This window comes from Ustilago hordei (genome assembly GCF_900519145.1).
Source record: "Ustilago hordei strain Uho2 genome assembly, contig: UHO2_contig_05, whole genome shotgun sequence".
NCBI lineage: Eukaryota > Fungi > Basidiomycota > Ustilaginomycetes > Ustilaginales > Ustilaginaceae > Ustilago > Ustilago hordei.
The window spans coordinates 1,323,595-1,339,787 of record NW_024545279.1 but is presented as its reverse complement, the minus strand read 5'-3'; the positions used below and the strand labels follow the sequence as shown (position 1 = coordinate 1,339,787).

The 16,193-nt window shown below is 52.7% G+C and overlaps 6 protein-coding genes across 6 annotated transcripts; 4 read left to right on the top strand and 2 right to left on the bottom strand.

Annotated features, from left to right (window-relative positions):
- Positions 1–729: 729 nt before the first annotated feature.
- On the top strand, positions 730–2,670 carry UHO2_03369 (putative SRP54 - signal recognition particle subunit; the record flags this gene model as incomplete). The annotated part of the gene is made up of 1 exon (XM_041558284.1): positions 730–2,670. One exon carries the CDS (start codon positions 730–732, stop codon positions 2,668–2,670), a length of 1,941 nt encoding a protein of 646 aa, XP_041414218.1.
- A 470-nt stretch (positions 2,671–3,140) lies between these two features.
- Positions 3,141–6,421, bottom strand: UHO2_03368 (uncharacterized protein; the record flags this gene model as incomplete). The annotated part of the gene is made up of 2 exons (XM_041558283.1): positions 3,141–6,041; positions 6,155–6,421. The coding sequence occupies 2 exons, from the start codon at positions 6,419–6,421 to the stop codon at positions 3,141–3,143; spliced, it is 3,168 nt and encodes a 1,055-aa protein (XP_041414217.1).
- A 1,706-nt stretch (positions 6,422–8,127) lies between these two features.
- Positions 8,128–8,616, top strand: UHO2_03367 (uncharacterized protein; the record flags this gene model as incomplete). Its single annotated transcript, XM_041558282.1, has 2 exons — positions 8,128–8,146; positions 8,249–8,616. The coding sequence occupies 2 exons, from the start codon at positions 8,128–8,130 to the stop codon at positions 8,614–8,616; spliced, it is 387 nt and encodes a 128-aa protein (XP_041414216.1).
- Positions 8,617–8,776: 160 nt separating this feature from the next.
- UHO2_03366 (uncharacterized protein) lies at positions 8,777–9,970 on the bottom strand (the record flags this gene model as incomplete). The annotated part of the gene is made up of 1 exon (XM_041558281.1): positions 8,777–9,970. One exon carries the CDS (start codon positions 9,968–9,970, stop codon positions 8,777–8,779), a length of 1,194 nt encoding a protein of 397 aa, XP_041414215.1.
- A 444-nt stretch (positions 9,971–10,414) lies between these two features.
- On the top strand, positions 10,415–13,123 carry UHO2_03365 (uncharacterized protein; the record flags this gene model as incomplete). Its single annotated transcript, XM_041558280.1, has 1 exon — positions 10,415–13,123. The coding sequence occupies one exon, from the start codon at positions 10,415–10,417 to the stop codon at positions 13,121–13,123; it is 2,709 nt and encodes a 902-aa protein (XP_041414214.1).
- Positions 13,124–13,485: 362 nt separating this feature from the next.
- Positions 13,486–16,158, top strand: UHO2_03364 (uncharacterized protein; the record flags this gene model as incomplete). The annotated part of the gene is made up of 1 exon (XM_041558279.1): positions 13,486–16,158. The coding sequence occupies one exon, from the start codon at positions 13,486–13,488 to the stop codon at positions 16,156–16,158; it is 2,673 nt and encodes an 890-aa protein (XP_041414213.1).
- Between the last annotated feature and the right edge of the window lie 35 nt (positions 16,159–16,193).

The window sequence follows — 16,193 nt, the reverse complement described above, 5'->3', positions numbered from 1 at the left end:
GTCGATGTCTGTTGGCTTGCCAACGCACTGCCGAGAGAGAGAGAGAGAGAGAGAGAGAGAGAGAGAAGAGAAGCGTGCAAGTTGAATTTAGGTACACCGCTTAGTAAGGCCACAGTCAGGCGCTCAACTTAAGCAAGTGGATCTTCACAAAAAGTGCTGCTATTTCCATGAGGAAGTGACGACTAGACAGGAGTATATATACATGCTTTGGCATCCAGCTAAGCCTACTCTCTCGAGTCATGCCCATGTGCCATGTATCTTCCTTTCATTACCGTTGTCATGTTATCATACCTCCTGCATGCCATGGTGTCGACCCTCGAGCATAAGTTGCATGTGCCCCCACTAGTTTTGCATCCATCTCATCCTCCTTGTCGCTTGGTGTCTTCCCGATTCCCCGATCATGAGTGTTCTGATCTAACACATTATTTCTTGACAATACCGATGTATCTTCAACTGTGCAGAGAGACTTCAAGGTGGAGGCCGTAAATTTCTGTAATGTTAGGCTACCATAACCAACATCTCTAATCAGATCGGGCAGATCGAGATCGACCTCCACGTGACCTCAGCCACTCTATGAGTCCGCAAAAGGTGGCCGCTGCACGCTCATTCGTTGAACCCCACACCTCGAATCGAGCGGCGAATACCTTGCACCTCACTCCCCCCTCATCACCATCAGCAGCAGCATCAAGTAGTAGCGCAGACCTCTTCGCGCGCTCCCTTCTGTCTAGCATGGTTCTCTCCGATCTCGGCCGTCGGATCAATTCGGCCTTCCAAGATCTCTCCAAAGTCCCCACCGTCGATGCTGCCTCCATCGACCAACTCCTGAAATCCGTCTGCAATGCCCTCATCGAAGCCGATGTAAACGTCAAACTTGTCGCCAACCTCCGCTCTCGGGTCAAAGCTCAAGTTACAGCTCTACTCAACGATAAAGCAAACGCCAACTGGACCGACACACAAAGACGTCAACGAGTTCAAAAAGCCGTTTTCGACCATCTCGTTGCTCTTGTAGATCCTTTTCATGGCCAGACGAAAACAGACGATGAATCGGGTGCTGTCGTTCCTTCTAGCAATGCTGGCCCAGGGGATATCTTCAAGCCGAAGAAGGGAAAGCCTAATGTCATCATGTTCGTAGGTTTGCAGGGTTCGGGTAAAACGACTTCGTGTACCAAATTGGCCCTGTACTACCAAAAGCGAGGTTTCAAAACGGGTTTGGTCTGCGCAGACACTTTCCGAGCAGGTGCTTTTGATCAGCTGAAACAGAACGCAAGCAAGATCAACGTCCCCTTCTACGGATCCTACACCGAAACCGACCCTGTCGCCATCTCTGCTGCAGGTGTAGCCTCCTTCAAACAAAACCGATTCGAAGTAATCATCGTCGACACTTCCGGACGTCACAAACAGGAGCAAGAACTGTTCGACGAGATGCGCGAAATCGACGTCGCCGTTACCCCCGACCTTACCATCATGGTCCTCGATGCAAACATCGGTCAAGCGGCAGAAGCCCAATCCCGTGCATTCAAAGAAGCTGCTGGCTACGGTGCCATCATCGTCACAAAACTCGACGGACACGCAAAGGGAGGTGGAGCAATATCCGCCGTCGCTGCTACCTCCACACCCATTATGTTCATTGGTACCGGTGAACACGCTGCTGATCTCGAACCGTTCCGTGCTCAACCTTTCATCTCCAAGTTACTGGGTATGGGAGATATCAGTGGATTGATGGATAAGATGGAAGAGATGCAGATGAATGGAGGGCAAGAGAGGCAACAGGAGATGTTGAAGAAGATTGGTGAGGGTGGTGTGTTTAGTATTAGAGATTGGAGGGAGCAGTTGTCGAATATTATGGGGATGGGACCGTTGAGTAAGATCGCAGGGATGATTCCGGGGATGGGCCAAATGTTGAGTGGAGCAGGAGGGGATGATGAAGCGGCGGGAGGGAAGATGAAGAGGATGATGTTCATTACTGATGCTATGACTGCCGAGGAACTTGACTCTGATGGAAGGTTGTTCTATGCTCCCATCCGTTCAAAGAAGCCTCCTGCACCGGTGGAGAGCAAGCAAGTGGCGATTGCAGAAAGCTCCACTGCGGCTGGTAGGGCAAAGAAAAAGAAGAAACCTCTGCAGAAAGTTCGCATGACCGCCCGCGCTCGTCGTGTAGCTCGTGGGTCAGGTACAAGCGTCAAAGAAGTCGAAGAATTCTTGATGCAATACCGAATGGTAGGGTCAATGGTGAAGAAGATGGGAGGAAAGGATGGCTTCTTGCGTCAGATGGGTATGGGAGGTGCAGGAGGAAAGGGCAAGATGCCAGCTCCAGGTATGCTTCCCCCCGGAATGTCGAGAGAACAAGTTATGCAGATGCAAAACGCACTCCCTCCCGATATCAAAGCTCAACTTCGACAGCCAGGTGGACGAGAAAAGCTCCTGCAGCAGATTCAATCAGGAAACATCCCAGAAGGTCTAGCCGGGATGGGTGGAATGGGCGGAATGGGTGGATTAGGAGGACTAGGAGGGTTAGCGAACATGTTTGGCGGTGGTGCAGGAGGACCAGGTGGCGGGGGGATGCCTTCGATGCAACAAATAATGCAAGGAATGGGTGGAATGGGTGGAATGATGAACATGATGAAGGAAATGATGAGCGGCGGCGGTGGTGGAGGAGGTGCTCCTCCTTGAGGAGAAAGAGATGGTGTTGGTCAAACGAGCAAGATGCTGTCGAGAAGCGGACTTGTTTTGGAAATGAACCGATTTGATGTCGAGAAGCCTTTCGATGCATGTTTTCCGCTTGCCGCCCACGCTTGATTTCGTTTCCACTTCCCACTCCCACTCTCGCCACTTCACTTTCCCCTCTCCCCCTTCTTTCCCTTGTTTGTCTCCCTGTACAGATATGTGCTCAAATCAAAATCAACCATATGCGCCACACAATCCTTTCGAAAGCTGTCATAAGGATCGCCTGTGCAGCGCTAGTCTACGAGATCAGCTCTGCAAGAACCCCCCACCACACACACACAGTCATGCTCAAACTCGCACATTGAAAACAGAAGCAAAATGTAAAATATGATTGATTGAGACACGACAAAAAGAAGACAAACAACGACGATGACGAGAAAGTGAGAAAAGAACAAGTGGTGGCGATGAGGTCGAGATTAGGACATGTTCGGATACGGCGAGGCTTGACCTTGACCTTGACCCTGACCTTGCTGCTGTTGCTGCTGCTGCATAAACCGCTGGTGGTCGCCGTATTGAGGAGCAGAGCCACCAAATCCAGCATTGCCGCTGTTCAGCTGGTCATAAGGCGAAAAAGAGCCACCGAAGCCTCCCATTCCACCTCCATAGCGGTTGCCGCCGAACTGCTGCTGCTGCTGTTGTTGCTGGGCGACCTGAACCTGTGCACGGGTCATCGACATGATGGCTGGGTCATTGAAAGGCAGGTCGGATCCAGAGCCTTGTTGACCACCGTAGCCTGTGCGACGTCCTGCAAGCAGCTGAGCCAACAAGGGGTCCGAGGGATTGCCGTTGCCACTACCATTGAGTCGGTTCTGCTCAGAGTGATCCCTGCCACCCGATGCAAATTGCGCTTGCTGCTGAGCTCGTTGGGCTGCCTGCTGCTGAAGTTCAGCGAGGAAACTGACACCGCTACCGTTGGTGAGCTGGGGCTGCTGCTGCTGCTGCTGCTGCTGTTGTTGTTGTTGTTGTTGTTGTTGTTGTTGCTGGAGCGAATCGGATGCATTGCCACCAAGGCTGCTACCTCCGAGCTGGTGCAACGATGCAAGCAAAGCCTGCTGCTGGCGGCTGGCAGGAGCAGAGATGCCGGGAGGAGGCGTGTTGGTACCGAAGCGACTGCCAAAGCCACCAGGACCACCAATGCCGGGGGGTGGCCTCGAGAGACCCATACCCGGGAATCCACCAGACTCGCGTCCGCCGTTCAAGCCGAATACTGCTGCGGCAGAAGCTCCACCATCTCCAAGTCCGTTCAAGCGATCAGCTGTGTTGTCCTGATCAAAGACACTGCCCAACAGGCTGGTGGCATCCTTTCCAACTCCGCAGCTGTCCCCATCGCGGAAGCCCTGCTGCATCAGCTCTGTACGCAAAGGCGAAGCACCCATGAAGGAGTCAGACTCCTTTCGCTTGGCAAAGTCGAAGCGCGAGGCACGCTTGGATGCATCCTGTCCTGTCTCGAGCGAGTCCTCCTGGCCGATACCACCAACACCGATGCTGCCGCCGCCGAAACCTGCACCGACATGGCTGTCCTGTCCCAGCATCCTCCTCGTCTGATCGGTGATGTTGAACGAGCTCGGGTAAGGGCTGTCACCGAACGAGCTGCCATCCTCCTTGATCGTCTCTCCAGCGCCAGGCGCAAAAGGATCAAACGAGCCTGAGTAGCTGAGAGGAGCCGGAGAAGCAGTCGAGCTGCGGTTGGGTGCTCTCACGATACCAGGAGGGGGCGTTCCAGCGGTCACGAGGCTGGAATGAACAGCCAAAACACCGGGCGGCGCACCAAACGGACTGAAGGTTGTGAAAGCACTGGTGAGCTCGGAGGGTCCGTCGTTGTTGGCAAGCTGCTGGTTAGCGGGCAAGTTGAACGAAAAGTCGCCATCTTTGAAGCTCGAGAGAGCATCGTCGAAGTCGGGGAATGGACTGGGCTTGACGATCTCTGGCTCTGCTTCTCGTCTCTGCAGCATGTCGTCGAGCAACGCTTGAGCGCTCGAGGAAGGCTGGTAGTTGGAATTGGGATGATCGCTCTCGGTCTGTGGTGTCGTCGGTCGAGAATCTGTCGTCGATGCGGACCGTGCCAAACCTGGAGGTGGCGAAGCCTTGGCAAATCCGGGAGGTGGAGGTAGTGGTGAATCGGTCCCTGCCGCTTTCGGAGTTGCCGAAGCGCTCTGCTCTTTTCGTGATGTCGCTGTGGATGTTGTCGAATTAGCCTCTGCCGTCGATGTGGGCTGTGCTTTGCCAGGCAGAGGAGAAGACGGCCGAGATGTGATGGGCGAATCGGTGCCAAGTACAGTTGGAGATTCGGGTCGACCACTGGCGAGAGCAAGCTTGTTCTTTGAGGTCGAAGATTGCTTCTGGGCTTTCGGGGTAGATGGCTTCTGCGAACTTGCTTTCCTTGCCAGGGCAGATGCTGAGCTTGCGGACAACGGTGGCATGTCGGAATCGCGGAAGGGACTACCGACAATGACCAACGCAGGCGAAGGTGCAGCCGACATGGGCTTTCCAGACGCCCAGGAAGCTGTCTTTGGTAGAGCCGATGACTCGGCATCTGCGCTGCTGAAGAAGTCGGATCGCTTTGGCGGTTGTGTAATGCCCAAGGAAGCTGGTTTGACCTTGTTTTCGGTGTCTTTGGCGGCGTGACGCAGTGTGGAGAGATCCTCTTTCGTAAAGCTGTCGGCCTCCTCTCCAGGCTCATGCAGGTAGGTGCATCCTGGATTGGTGCATGGCAAGTTGCGTAAATAGGTGGTGCAGTATTTGGTGGTGCCGTAACTCGCTCGAATGATCCTGCCGTCGCTTCCCTTGCTGCCGTCGATAGCAACGATTGCCTTTGCGGCATCCTCCTTGCGATGATATGTGACATAGACGCCAAGCGCTGTCTCGGAAGTTCCCATGATAAGCTTGGATGCGGTATTCCGTTTGCTGATCAAGATCTTGGAGATGCGTCCATACTGTCCGAAGTACTCGTTGCTGCGCAGGGTAGGGATAAGCTCCTCCTTGGCGAGTTTAGAGCTGAGACCGACGACGTAGACGAGATTCTTCTGAACTACACGCATGTTGGCCAGATGCTTGCGGTTCATGGACTCGAGTTCCTTCTTTTCCCTCTCCTTCTGCTTCTTTGCCTGTGTAAGCCTCTTGATCTCTTCAGCAGTCATGGGCTTGAACTCTACCGTCTGATCCGAATACTTGCGACGACATGCTGGACATCTTCCGTTCAAGTTCTGCTTGATGTGATGCCAGCAGAATCGGCAGATCTGGTATCCACATGGGCATGGCTTGAAGTTGGCGTCCGAGAGATCGATCTCTTCCAAGCACAATGGGCAGTCCATGTCCTCCTACACACAAACGACGAGCGATTGAATGGAAGAAAAGAAGGGAGAAAGGGTCAGTAAAAGAGGGAGCGGGGGTGTCTGTCTGTGAGGAGCAAGGGATGAAAGATGCGACGTACCTCTTCATCTGACCAATACGCATCCTGTAATCGGCACTGCTGAGCTTGGCTGACGTCAAATTTGTTCGGCGCTGGTGGTAGACCGTTGGCGGCATTATGCGTCTCTGGTGGTGGTGGTGGGCTGGGCGCATGGTTGGCGCTATGTGAATACGAATGCGAGCCATGGTTGAGAGAGTCGGCAGCTGGTGCACCTGGACCGACCACCAGTCCAAGCGGTGGAAACGCCGGACCGGTGGTGTTGGTGGTAGGAGCCGTCCTCTTGGCCATGATGGGGTCTGGCTGCTACGAACAAAGACCAAAGACGCAACCGCTCAAGGACGGAGGCGTTGAGCTCGGACACCGGTCAGCGAACGAGCGAGAGCGAGAAGAGTGATGGTATGATGACGGTGATCAGCGCGGGGCGCTTTGCGGTTGGTCGATGGGATAGAAGGTCAGCGGACTGAGAATAAAGCCGACTCGATCGACAGTGCTGGGTGTGGCCGTTGTCGAAAGTCGTTCCGAGGTAAGAGCGTAGATGCTAGTTCGATCTGATCGATGCTGCTGCCGTGAACTGAGTCGTAGAGAGGTTGGCAGGAACGAGCGCGGCGAAGAGATAAAACGCTGATGAGATCGAGTCGCTGCTGCGATGGCTGGTGTTGAAGGTGAAGAAAGATGCGGAAGGTGGAGAGATTGCGGATGATGATGAAGACGAAGAGCAGTTCGAGTCAAATTCGACCTTTCTCTATCTGTTAACGCTCACTGCCAAAGCGCGAAGCTCGAAAGACTCTCTCGGCTCTTGGGCAGAATCCCAACTGTGACTGCGCAATGCAGAGAAAGAAGGCTACACACACAGCTCTCTCTCTCTCTCTCTCTCTCTCTCAGAAGTCTTATCGTGCGAATGGATAGGTGCGCACTTTTCAATGGTGAGCGAAGGCGCACGTGACCAACGCGCAGCAACTCCATTTCGTCGCAATCTTTGAATCCATTTCACTCGCTCTCCTCTCTTTCTTTTTCTCCATCACCTTCTCTTCGTCGCGCTTGCCTCCATGCTGCGCTTCGTCAAGTTTCTCCCTCCCTCCCTTACCCGTTTTACAATCATTTCACATCTCACGTTTCATTAGTTCTTATATCGCTTCTTGTATTTCGTTCTCGCGCGCATTCCGCCTCGCTTACATACGACGCTCGACCGGCCAGGGCTGGGAGCTCGCAAGCGACTCACTCGAGTTAGGCAATTTAACATTCCTTTTTTTCCTCAATTTCTCTGCTTCCTTTTCCTACAATTTTCACGCGTTGTCAAGGGCGATAACTCACCGTTGATATAGGCCCTCCTCGCCTTGGAAAGGCGTCAGAAAGTCATAAAGTCACGCCTCACGACACCGCGCCTGGAAAAGTGTCACACACGCACGCAACTTGAACGTCGCGCTCTGCTGCCTTGTTTTGTGAGCCTCTCCGTTTTTCATGGTTGGTTTTTTTTTTTTTGTTTTTGTTTTTTTCTTCCCTAATTTTTGTGAGCAAAAATCCGACTCTTTTTTTCTTTCTTTTTTTATGACCGCTTCGAAAGAAGAAAGCGCTGTGCTGCCTCTGAGCTTTTGCCCCTCTCCTGCTCCGCAATACAAATGGTTCAATCTGGAAGAATCACTTTTGTATTCGATCACTTCGAACCGGGCGATACGCACAGACCAAAGAGACACTTTCGCTCCACATAGAGAGAACTGCTCGCGAAGCTGTGTAAGGTCGGGTGTTCGAGGTCATCAAGCTTCAATCTGCATTACCGCAACCTTCTCGTCATCATCAGCAACACATTCCCGCATCCACGCTCAACATCTCTGTCTGGCATTCGGAGGCTTTAGCAGACAACATCCAGGTATCTGCCTGTCCTTCAAAGAGCGTCTGCGTGCGCTTCGATACACGCGCAGCCAACCTCCAGCGTCTCCGGTCCACCAAAGCTATCCATCCCTCACAAACGAAAAGCGGACCGCATCTATAGATTCATCATGGCCGCAGGTCTCAAAAGTAAGCACAACGTCCAGAGCTCCCATTGCTAGACTGGCTCGCTATCAGAGTAAACGCTCACCATGCATCACGCTATCTGGTCCCTACCCTCCTTGACAACAGCCATCATCCTGCTCTCCTTCGTGCTAGCCCTGGGCTTTCTCCTCATCATCCTCTCCTGCGCACTCTGGTCCAACTGGCTTCCACTTCTCGTCGCACTCATCTATGTCTTGACACCGCTACCCAACAGCATGTGCGCACGATGCGCCGGAGCGGACGACTTTTCAGCAGACTACAACAGCGGTTTTCTCGACTTTGGTAACTTCATGACCGGCGTTATGATCGTTTCTGGCTTCGCGCTGCCACTCTCACTGGCACATGCTGGTGTCATCGCACCAACGGCTTGCTGGATGTCGATCGCTGGTGGAGGTCTTGTTTACGGTACGATCATGACTTACTCTGGTTTCTTTAACGAGTCGGAGGACTACTAGTTCAGCTCAACATTGTCGACTCTCATTCCGTCCTCTGTACATACGACTCTGCATCGATCAGCAACACATAGTTCATGGGTACCATCATAATGCGCGATGCTTTGGATGTGACACGGTACAAATACAATTGACAGATGCAAACAACGGATGGACGTTGTGCTTAAGACGAGCTCGATCCTTGCCCAACAGCAGCCAATCGCTGCTTCTTACGCTCCAAATACCTCTGCTTAGCCTGCGATATCGCCTCTGTATCATTCCGCTTTGCATCCACCTTCTCCTTCTCCTTCCGCAATGCCTCCTCCTCTTCCGCCGCTCTCTTGCGTTCCAGCTCCAACATCTGTTCTTCTATCAATGCGCTCCGTTTTGATTTGTGCGCATCCCTGTTCATCTTTGCCTCATACTCTTCTTGTCGCCTCTGATCGCGTTTTCTTCTCGACTCTCTACTCTCGCCTTCTGTAGAGTTTGCTTTGGTGTCGTCGGTGGTCTTGCGTCGCTTAGAGACGATGTTGAGACCTGTACTGAGTAAAGAGCGTTTATCGACGATTTGGTTGTCGTCGTTAAGCTCCACTTCGAGGCCTTTGGATCTTGCTTCGTTTGCTAGGTCTATGTCGGTGCGTTCTCGTGATTCTCTTTCCTCAGGTGCATTGTTCACTTGTGACTGTGATGTGGAAGACCAAATCGAGGATGTTGGAGCGGCCAGTGAAGCGGAGATAGCTGCATCTCGGGCAGCATTGGTTTCGTTGAGCATGTCCCGATAGAACGAGCCCATGCCTTTGTTCGCTTTTCTCTGTTCCGTCTCTTCTTTGTTCTGCTGTTCTTCCGCTTTTGCCAACTCTTCCTGTTGCTCTTTGTATGCGTTGGTCACAAACGATTCTTTATCTGCAAACTCATCTCCTTCCGCTTGCCGTTGCTTCTGAATTATGCGTGCTTCCGCTCGTAAACGGTCTCGCTTGCGCTGTTCGGCAGACTCCAGTATACCATCGACATATTTGGGCTTCTTGGTCTCATCCTCAGCTTGCTTAGCCTGTTTGACTCTGCGTTCGGCATCCTTGATCGTATCGTAGACACCATCGTAGTCGAATACTGATGCGTCGAGCTGTTCGGCTTCTTGTTGCTTCTTCTTTTCGGTGCGCGTTGGTGGTGCTACGCCGTGAAAGTTTGGTCGGCTTTCTTTTGCTTTGCGGCGACTTTCTGACGCTAACGTCAGTCCTGCAGAGCCGTCGTCTTCGTCCTCATCGCTTGCATCGTCGAATGCTAAAGCTGAGGGTGCAATGTTTGGCTTTGCGGCACCGGATAGCGCAACCTTTGCAGGCTTCAGCCCGAAAGACAGCTTTGATGGTCCTGCATTCGACATGGCGGCATACGGACCGGGCCTTGGGCCGCTTGTGCGAGTTAGCTTCGATCAACGCTCGAGATGATGGTAGCAAGAAGTCTGCCAAGCTTTGCCGTCGAACACATTTGCAAGTTTTCGAGAACCAAAAAAAAAAAAAAAAAAAAAAAAAAAGGGTTCGATGCCTCCACAGTGTGCACACGGCTCTCTTTGCTTTTCTAAGGTGGCTCGTGCCCCGCGCTAGGACGGCAGCGTTTGTCCGTTGCTCGTTGACGATCTGACCGCTTGACAGGCGAGCGTATCTCAAACGACACCTTGCTCCCTCTCCTTCACCATCTCCTTTGCAAGATCAGCACTCATCTCCTCCCGTTGAGCCTGTATCTGCAGACAATACAACACCACACCCAACCAGTCAATCAACCAGACACGGCTGAGGGCTCGCGTTAAACCCTCCCTCATCCGCCCACCATGGCAAGCCGCGACTACGGTCGACCATCGACCGATGACCATCCCGAAGACCGTCCCCTCCTCCCCAACCAAACCACCGAATCCGGCAGCACCACCAACCAATCTCTCTTCGCTCGCATCAAACGTCATCTCTCCACCACCTTCGCCCCCCTCGCTAAACCGGAAGATCTTCGTCCCTTGGAGCGCTTCCTCGTCATTCTCTCGGTTGCACTCCTCCTCTTAGCTGCCATTTTCATCGGTCTCTTCGCCGGGTCGCAGTACAAGCTCGCCCATCGACCCGCCTCCCCCGCACCTGTTCCTGGGCCTGGAAACCCTAACCCGGACCCGCCCGAGGGAGACATTTGCACCTCAAAGGATTGCGTTCTTGCCGCAAGCGAACTCCTCAGGTCGATCGATGAGACGGTAAACCCCTGTGATGACTTCTATGCGTTCGCGACGAATAACTGGCTGAAGGCTCATCCAATTCCTGCTGATGCTGGACTGTTTGGGACCGGTCAATATGTGTTAGCTGAGAATGCCAAGATTATTCGTCAGATTATTGATGATGCTCCCTCCGCCCAAGCACTGGAGCTTGAGGCGAGCAAGGGTAACAGTCTGACAGATGGGCAGGCGGAAGCAGACAAGCGCAACTTGGCTAAACTCAAGGGCTACTACGAGTCGTGTATTGATACCAAGGCTCAAGATAAGCTCGGTAGTAAGCCGTTGCTTGATGTCCTTGATCATCTTCGTACCCTTTTCGAGGCTCACGACGCCAAAGACCTCAATACCGACTTCGAAGTCAGCGATGAAAGGGTTGAAGTGTCTCGCTTCCACGTGCAGCCGGACGAGACCGAAAAGCCAGTCCCACCTAACCAACCTCCTGGACGATCCCCCAAGCCTCACCCTCCTCGTGAAAGCCCCCGTCCTGCCCCGCCTTCAGGTAAAAGGCAGAAAGGTCTCACCGAAGCACTCGCTTGGGCACACAGCCGTGGTCTTCCTGCCTTCTTCGAGCTTAATATTGACGGTGATGCAGTGAAAGACCCTACTGCTGCTACTCCTTGGTTCTTCCCCTCCGGCCTTGGGTTGCCTGATCAGGCGTACTACGAGGACAAAGATGAAATCGAGTTCTACAAGAAGGTCGTGTCTCAAGGTCTGCGTACTTATGATGAAGAGGCGAAACACAAATCCGACGAGCATGTTAGCAAGAAGAAGGAAACCAAGAAGGGAAAGAAGGATAAGAAAAACAAGAAAGGCAAAAAGTCTCGTCCTGCACTCGCTCCTTTCGCTGATCAGGTGGTCGAGTTCGAACGCTTGCTTGCGGATATCACCCCTGATTCGGAGGAGATCTATGATCCGGTTGCAAGTTATAACCCGGTGAACTCTACGACGTTGCCTTATATTTTCGCTTCGATTAGCTGGTCAGCGTATTACTCTGCTCTAACGGTGCGTACTCCCAAGCGAGTGATTTTGGCCAGTCCCAGATTCGTCACTTCGTTGGATGCGCTTATTTCGCGAACAAAGACGGAGGTGCTGGAGGCGTATATTGTCTGGACGGCGATTAGGGAGCTCGGCACTGCGCTGGGGCCTAGCGTCAAGCTGCGAGCTGCAGCTGAACGTTTGGAGAGGTACACGAAAGGAGTTGATCCAGACGCAAAAGAGGATAGGGAAACGGTTTGTCTAGGTGATCTCAACGCAGCGCTTGGGTTTATGGCTGGTCGGTACTTCGTCCGAGAAGCTTTCCAGGGGGAGAGTAAGAAGAGGGTTGAAGAGATTATCTATTCCGTCATTGCCGCTTTTAAGTCTCGTTTGCCCGAACTCGACTGGTTGGACGAGAAAACGCGCAAGAAGGCTCAAGAGAAAGCAGACGCAATTAGGGTCATGGTTGGCTACCCCACCAGTCCGAATACTACGGATGCTGTTTCTGTCGCTAACTTCTATGCGGATCTGCCGGTGGATGGGAAGAATTACTTTGCGAATCGTCTAGCGTCGGCTACTCGGATGGCCAAGAGAGATTGGGCTCAGGTAGGGAGCAAGTTGAATAGCGAGGCATGGGATATGTTCCCTGCTGAAGTCAATGCTGAGTATAGTCCGCAGGGGAACTACATTTTGTTCCCAGCGGGCATTATGCAGCCTCCTTACTTCCATGTTTCTTGGCCGAGTTATTTGCAGAGAGGTGCATTTGGAGCGGTTGCTGGGCATGAGCTTTCGCATGCTTTCGATCCTGATGGAAGACTCTACGACAAGGATGGCTACCTTCGAGACTGGTGGACCGAGGCTACGGCACACGAATTCCAGCAGAGACAGACTTGCTTGGCTAACCAGTACCATTCCTATACTGTGTCGGATGGGAAGGGAGGGGTGCTGCATCTACGATCTAATTTTACGAAGGGTGAGGATGTTGCCGATGCGGGTGGATTAGCGCAAAGTTACAGAGCGTGGAAAGATGAGCTAAAGCAGGGAGGGGAGGTGGTGGAGGCTGCGAATGCGTTGTTGCCTGGATTGGGGTATACGAGGGAGCAGATGTTCTTTATTGCGTACGGTGTTAGTTGGGCTAGGAATACTAGGACTAGTGAACAGGTGAAGAGGATTAGAACTGATCCTCATAGCCCGACGAAATATAGGGTAAATGGGGTACTGGTGAATATGCCCGAGTTTGGGGATGCGTTTGGGTGTAAGGCGGGCAAAGATAAGATGGCGAAGAGGAAGGAGGATAGGTGTAGCATGTGGTGATGACCCAAACCTGCGCGCTAAGAGGTGATCCCCTGCCGCTTCTATTCAGTGTCTCATGGGTTGCAATCAATGCTTGTATCCCAGGCTATGGCTGCTATGTGCTGCAGAGGTGTCGCTGTAGGCTGGGATCAAGGTGTCTGGTGAGATCGAGAGCCTCAAACCTAGGGAGAAGGTCCTGAGAAGGAGGAGCATGATATGAATTGGTGAGCGCTCAAAACCTCCACACTGGCACGCAGCTCAGCAGACAGGGTCGCGGGCTTCGAATTCCGAAAACTTTTCGGCGGAAAGTTACACTTCTTCGAAGATGACTGAGCGCTCTTCCTTTCTTTCCTCCGTCGATCTCTAAGTCGTTGGCTGTAAATATGGGCGACGACAGGGAGCGCGGATCAGGCGCATCCTCCAGCCGCCACTCTTCCTCACGGCGAGAGAAGGAGAGGGAAGATCGTCATCGACACCATCACCGCGACTCAAAGCATAGACACGATGACGACAGAAAGCACAGCAGTCGAAGCGATAGCAACAGGAAGGAAAGGGCGAAGGGCGATGACGGGCACAGACACAGGCACCACCATAGCTCGCATCGTAGTAGCCATTGCGGCAGAGAAGGGGAGGAAGATCGTAACGACCGCAAAAAGAGGCGTAGGGAAGACGATGAGCGACGCCACGATTCTCGAAGCCACCATAAAAGCCATCGCAACGAAGCATCTCCCAGCAGCGACCCGAAACAACCAGCTTCCGACTTCGTCCCCACCTCTGCTTCTCTCGATCTCACTTCCCATGCTACCACTTCCACCGACACATCTGGTCTGAAACGAGACGATTGGATGCTATCCCACCCCGATAAAAACTCGGACGATGCTTCATACTTCTCCACTCTCGGTCAAGCCCGCGTGAAGCAACCAAGACCGGAAAAATCTGATCGGGAAAAGCTGAAGATCAGTTCACGCGAACTCAACACTCAACTCGTCCAAGGGAAGACCGTTGACGAGTATACCACACCGAACGCTGACGAGGGAAAGAAGCAATATGGGGGTCCAGGGTATCAGTGGCGAATGATGAAGTTGAAGCGTACGCTAGAGGCGGCGGAAGTGGAGGGAAGGGACTTGGAGGAGGTTGCATTGGAGAGGTTTGCAACGATGGATGATTTTGAGGATGCGTTGGAGGAGAGGAGGGTTTTGGATGGGCAGGCGAAAGGAAAGAAGAGGGAGGAGGAGGGAGGGAGGAGTACGCCAACGTTACAAAGCGTTGCTAGGAGAAGTTATATGCTTGCTAGTGGCGGTTCAGGGGAGAGGACTAGTGGGACGGATGATTCGGAGCCTAGCTCAAGACCGGGTAGTAGACAAGGGTTTAAACGACCAGGAGAGTCGAGTGGAGCAACAACACCTCGTCCACCTCGCAATATTGGGTTTGAGACTCCGAGTGCCGCCAAGCCCACTACTCCTTCTGCTATTCCGTCGGTGTTTACGCCATTCATTGAACGACCGGATGCAACTCAAGCTGGAGTCGTGCTTGATGATGGTTCTTCCGATCCCGATCGACCTATTCTTACCCCGGACCAGCTGAACAAACTGCAAGCTAACATCCTCAAAGCCGAACTCATGGGAGACGATCCACAACACTCCGCCCTCAAAGAGGAGTACGAGCGAGAATCTGGACGGGCAAAAGCACACACTACTGCTGCTGGAGATAAAGGTGGTGCGTTCGCCCCCTCCTCCCATACCTATAGGAGGGGTGGGAAGAGTGGTGCAGGGGTGCTGGTTGAGGATGGGACGAGAGAGTTGCAGGTGCTTCCCACACTTGACGCTAGGGGGAGGATGTACGATATTGGTGCGCTGGATTCCTCTTCCACTGACCCCGCTGCAGGTGTTGATGGGGGGAGCAGGAAGAAGTTAAATGGTCGAGATACATTCGAAGCGCGCGATCCTCGCACAGGTCACTTCATCCGATATTCTGCAGACGACGACACTACCACCCTGTCTGACTTGGTTCGACAGGAAAAGTTCTCTGCTGGTCCATCCGCGCAGAAGAACCCAGATGCAGAACTAGCAGCAAACATCATGACCGACGCCAGCTTCTCCTCTAACCTAGAAGATCAGGACGACGAAGCTCATCGATATGCAAAAAAGAAAATGCGCAGTGATGCGCTGAAACGGCAATTTGCGATCAACGATTTTGCTCGCACCCAAAAAGCCCTGGACAGATGCAGATTTTGTTGGCAGGATGAAGGTAGCAAACCTCCCCGCGCCGTTGTCGTTTCTAGTGGGTATCGTGCCTACCTAGCCATACCAGACACTGAAGGGGTAGTAGAAGGAGAAATGGGAGAAAACCTCCTCATCGTCCCCATGCAGCACCACCTCAGTCTGTTAGAAGCCGACGAGGAAACATGGGACGAGATCAAGAATTTTCAAAAATGCTTGATGCAGTTAGCTGCGAGTAAAAGTCAAAAAGTCATATTCTATGAAACGATTACATCGCTAAAGCCGCAGTTACACAGCTACATCGAAGCAGTACTACTTCCTGCAGCAGCGATGGATTTTTTACCGGGAGTGTTGAAAGAATCGCTACGGAGTGTGGGAGGGGAGTTCAGCACGCATAGGAAGGTGATCGATTTTACGGTGGAGAGACCGTTTAGGAATGCGCTAGTGCCGAATTTGCCGTATTTTGCGGTAAGTTGGGATTATCGTTGGTCAACTGGATATGGGCATGTGATTGAGGATATGGATAGCGAGCAGGGTCGTGGAGGGTCAGGAGGGGGGAGGGGGAAAGATAGGGGAGGTGACGATGCGTATGATGTTGGAGAGATGGCTGCTGGTCCAGGTAGTGGAGTAGGGGGTAAGTTTGATGCGAATTTTGCAAGAGATGTGATTAGGGCGGTGTTGGAGGATTTAGATGCGGAAGGTGAGGATGGAGGTGGGTATGTCAGAGGGTTTGGAAGGTCAAAGAGGAGAAGTGAAGAGGAGAAGGGGAGAGTTAGGGAGAGTTTTAGGAAGGAGTGGGACAAGTATGATTGGACCAAGATGTTGCAGACTCAGTAGTTGCACTCGGTGGTGCATGTCAGATTCGTGCATTG